The 4,750-nt window shown below is 31.4% G+C and overlaps 1 protein-coding gene across 1 annotated transcript; it reads left to right on the top strand.

Moving 5' to 3' along the window:
- Nucleotides 1–1,828: 1,828 nt before the first annotated feature.
- LOC131623244 (BTB/POZ domain-containing protein POB1-like) lies at nucleotides 1,829–4,511 on the top strand. Its single transcript, XM_058894241.1, has 6 exons — nucleotides 1,829–2,036; nucleotides 2,491–2,586; nucleotides 2,927–3,033; nucleotides 3,112–3,175; nucleotides 3,275–3,554; nucleotides 3,698–4,511. The coding sequence occupies exons 1-6, from the start codon at nucleotides 1,829–1,831 to the stop codon at nucleotides 4,509–4,511; spliced, it is 1,569 nt and encodes a 522-aa protein (XP_058750224.1).
- The last annotated feature ends 239 nt before the right edge of the window (nucleotides 4,512–4,750 follow it).

Raw genomic sequence — 4,750 nt, 5'->3', positions numbered from 1 at the left:
GAATCACTTTAAAACTCTATTGTATCCTCAATTGATTATAGTGGAGCTATTTCTTTGGTTTGGACGACTCGTGGTTTTTACTCTCAAATTGAAGGGTTTTCCACGTTAAAATTATCGGTGTTCTTTTGTGCATTTATTTTGCCGTCTTATATTTATTGTTGATCCTCAAGATTTCTACAATTGTGAAAAAATTTATATCCGTTGCATATTGGTCTATTATTGTGTCTTAATTTCTCATCAACATAAATATAAAACGAAATGATAATAAAACATACACAAATACATGTCATCAACCAGGCAACATGAAACTTCTATTATGATCTCATGAAGTAGCTTCCAAATTTTCATCCATACTTTGAAGAAGGGGTATTGTGATAGGATTTCTAGGATAAAAGATAAACTTGTCCTTTTTTTTGTTGCTGTCTTTGTTTTGTCTTTTGTAAGCTTTTAAGAATGACGAGGAATTATTTTTTATAGATTCTATTGGCAATGATTAGTTAGCATGTGATTAACTTGCTCTATAAAACATTTATGCAATGAAAATCTATCAGTTATAACAAAATCTATCATGTTGTCTCAATTTTCCATTTACTTGCAATCAATTATTCATCGTCAAATAATCTTCTAAATCTGAGTTATCTTTGGTATTAACGACAATCATCTCTAATATCCAAACAACGATACCAATTTGAAGGTTCATGTCATGTAGACGCAACCTGAATTAAAAAATCGTCCGACATAAATAATTTGAAGATGATTTTATTTGAACAATATATACTTTACTTTTTTGTTTAGTTAATAATAATATTCACAAAATTTCATCTTCATTATTGAAGTATAGAAAGATTCAACTACTACTGTGCAGAAAGAATTTATCGCATAGTTTCAAGAATTATTAAAAAAAAACTACTTATTTAATTAAAAATGTGTTAGTTGAAAGAAATAATAAAAATTAAAACTAATACACACAAATGGACTTCACGACTGCGACAAATTATTTTTATTTTGATGTTTTTTTGTGATATCTTTGCAATAACAAATGGTGGTAAATTATTTGGTTTACATATACGTACAATATAATTCTAATTTTACTTTCATATTTATTTATAAATTAAAAATAATATTGCTCAATTTAATTGTATTTTTCTTTAATTTAATATATGTGATTGAATATTCCAGTGTGCGTCGTATATACTACATATTTAAAGAATTCTAACAAATAAAATGGTAAAAATAAAAATTAACCTTATTTGTATTATAAAAATGGTAAAAATAAAAATTAACCTTATTTGTATTATAAAAATGGTAAAAATAACAATAATCCTTTTTTGTATTACACATTCAAAGGATTTTAACAAATAAAAATGGTAAAAATAACAATAATCTTTATTTGTATTATAAAAATGGTAAAATAACAATAATCCTTATTTGTATTATAAATAATCCTTATTTATAAATAAATAAAAAACAAATGTGCAGTGTACACAGTCAAACAATTTACACAAATAGAATTTTAAAAAATAATTAATATTCTTATAAAGAATACAACTAATACAATTCTAATTAAGTTTTTTTCTCTAAATAGCATAAGAAAAATATTAGTATTTTGAAGTGAATTCTATGAACTAAGCCAAAAAAAAAAAATCATACATTTACTTATTTATTTAATTTTACAATTTCATTTTCATTCATTTTGAACATTTTTATCCAGTATAATTAGTGGAGCATTTGAGGTATTCTCATAGTTGGAGCTACACTTTTCAGTTTGACCGTCTTCTTTCTCGTTTTCCTTGTTCTTCATTGTAAAAATTTCGTGTCTTTATTCGTGATGGACTTAGATGTCTCAAGAAACGGAGATTTTGAGGACACAGATCTTGGTTTTGCCTTCAATGATTCTAATTTCTCGGATAGAATCATTCAACTGAAAATCATGAGTGATCTTATTGAAGTTCCTTCTAATGTCAAGAGTTCTTCCACATGCGCCAATCAAACCAGCCTCGACAAAAAGAAAATGGATGACTTTCAGACAGACAATGGTAATACCCTAATATTTTTTTATTCATTTCATCTTGTAGAGTTGCTACAATGCTTTGAATCAAATTTTTGTGTGAGTCAATTGGTGAAGTTAGAGGGAAAAAAAAGGATATTAATTAAAATTTAAATCCCAAATCTAATGAACCACGTTTCCAACAATACTATACCAAATTTAATGGTGCATCTAGTGGTCGTAAAAATAATGTTGATAAGTTCTCAATTTTGTCTACTGTCAAGTCAAGAGCAATATATGAGGATTTTAAATATTCTTTTTATTATGAATTATGTCTAAATAAATTTCAATACTGGATCCTTGTGATTTAGATAAATATGATTTGTTTTGCATCATTATGATAGGACCCAGAACATCAACAAAACATGAGTTGATGAATAGGTTATATATTTTTCTACACTTTTTTCATCTTACTAACATATGTTCTCTCGTGTTTTTGATAGCAGAGTTGTTATCGGGCAAATCTGATGTAGACGACTGTACGGTGCATAAGCTTCAAGAGGATGCAAACGCGGATGTGGTTGAATTCTCCAATGCTGGTACTTGGATAATCTCTTATAAATTCTCATTTTTTATGATTTTTTTTATTTTAACTCGTGGAAGCATTATCTTGCAGTTGATTTTCCAGTGTTTATCAAAATATTAAATTTTTTGACACTGATTGTGATGTTTGATAATTTTATTGATAATTCATGAAATTGTAAAATCTAGTAATAATTGTAAGTTATATGCTCGTACACTGATTGAATTGTTTGTGTGAAAACACAATCTTAAGCTAAAAAACACTTTTCTTTCGCTTGCAAGCTAAACATTTCTTTTTAATTATTGTTAAGTTTCCAGTTGTGTTCATTGGTTTGAGTTGGTTTATTATTAATATAGGTGATGAGGCTGCAGATCTTCACATAGACTATTCCACAATCGTTAAAGTGAGGACATTGTATGTCAACTCCTCCATCCTAGCCGCGAAGAGCACGTTCTTCTACAAGGTATACGTCTCTTCTTTATTTAATATATTTGAATATTTTTGGTAAATATTGTTTGCTTAGTTATGTATTATTTTACAGCTCTTTTCTAATGGGATGAGGGAGTCCAAACAGATACACATCACCGTAAGAATCACTACATCTGGTACAAACATATTTAAAAAGCTTTTAGATTATTTTCTTAATTAGATTTGTTTTCTCCAATAGTTTGCTTACTAATGATGGTTTAATTTTCATGTTTCAGAGGAAGCTCCACTCATGGAACTTTTGAAATTTATGTACAACAGTTCTCTGAACGTGACCTCAACGCCTAACTTACTGGATGTCTTGATGGCGGCGGACAAGTTCGGTGTGTCGTCGTGCATGAGCTACTGCATTCGGGTATTGTTGAACATACCCATGACACCAGAGTCTGCGTTGCTCTACCTAGAGCTTCCTTATAGTGTCCTGATGGATGATGTTGTTCGACCATTGATTGTAGCAGCAAAACAATATCTCATTGCCCGTTACAAGGATGTCACAAAGTATGTTTCTTTATTCCGCTTAGTTTAAATAATTTATATGATATATGTTGTAGATGATATTTAAAATATGGTTGATATGTTTATAATTGTCTACTAAATTCATTGCTATTTTTTTAATGCTAATAAGTTTTATTATTGGTCAGACATCAGGAGGAGCTAATGGGGTTGCCACTTGCTGGGGTCGTGGCGTTACTATCCAGCGATGAGCTGCAGGTGGCGTCTGAGGATGCAGTGTATGAATTCGTGTTGAAGTGGGCTCGAACCCAGTACCCTAGTCTAGAAGAGAGGAGAGAAATTCTAAGAGAAAAGCTTATTCCCTTCATCCGCTTCCCATACATGACCTGCCGCAAGCTGAAGATGGTCCAGAGTTGCAACGACTTCGAACAAGAAGTCACTTCTAAGCTAGTATTTAATGCCTTATATTTCAAGGCTGAGGCACCACACAATAAACAGATACTAGCAGCGGAATCGGCTTCCACTAGTCGTTTCTTTATTGAGAGGTCATACAAGTACCGTCCTATTAAAATTGTGGAATTTGAACTTCCACAGCAACAATGTGTGGTCTACTTAGACCTAAGGCGGCAGGAGTGCGCCAACCTGTTTCCCTATGGCCAAGTCTGTTCACAGATCTTCCATTTAGGCGGTCAGGGGTTTTTCTTGTCAGCGCATTGTAGTATGGATCAGCAGAGCTTCTACCATTGCTTCGGCTTTGGTTTTGGCACGCATAAAAAAGACTCTGTGAACTTCAGGTTTGACTATGAATTTGCTGTTCGGTCGAGGCCAACCTTAGAATACATCAGCAAGTATAAAGGCAACTGTATATTTACCGGGGGAAGAGCAGCAGTCGGTTTCAGGAATTTTTTTTCTACACCATGGACATCGTTCATGGCTGAGGACAACCTCTTCTTTATCAATGATGTTCTCAATCTTAGAGTAGAGCTAATGATTAGAAACTAGTTAGATTTTAATATTCTTGTAGTTTTATTGCTATGTTATTTTGTAGCACTTGTTCTTATTTCCCTTTAACCCTCTGTTATTTTAATAGTCATGAAGAGAGTGAAACAACGTCGATGCATTGTGTTGAGTTTAAGGCATTGAGTTTACTTGAAGATGTTTGTTGAAATGACTTGTATTTTTTTCTTCAAATTAACCGATGTGATTGAATATTCTGGTTCATCGCACATGTAGACAATTAG

This window comes from Vicia villosa, unplaced genomic scaffold, assembly GCF_029867415.1.
Source record: "Vicia villosa cultivar HV-30 ecotype Madison, WI unplaced genomic scaffold, Vvil1.0 ctg.000059F_1_1_2_unsc, whole genome shotgun sequence".
Taxonomy (NCBI): domain Eukaryota; kingdom Viridiplantae; phylum Streptophyta; class Magnoliopsida; order Fabales; family Fabaceae; genus Vicia; species Vicia villosa.
The sequence above is the reverse complement of the archived record's forward strand: the minus strand, read 5'-3'. Positions and strand labels throughout refer to the sequence as shown.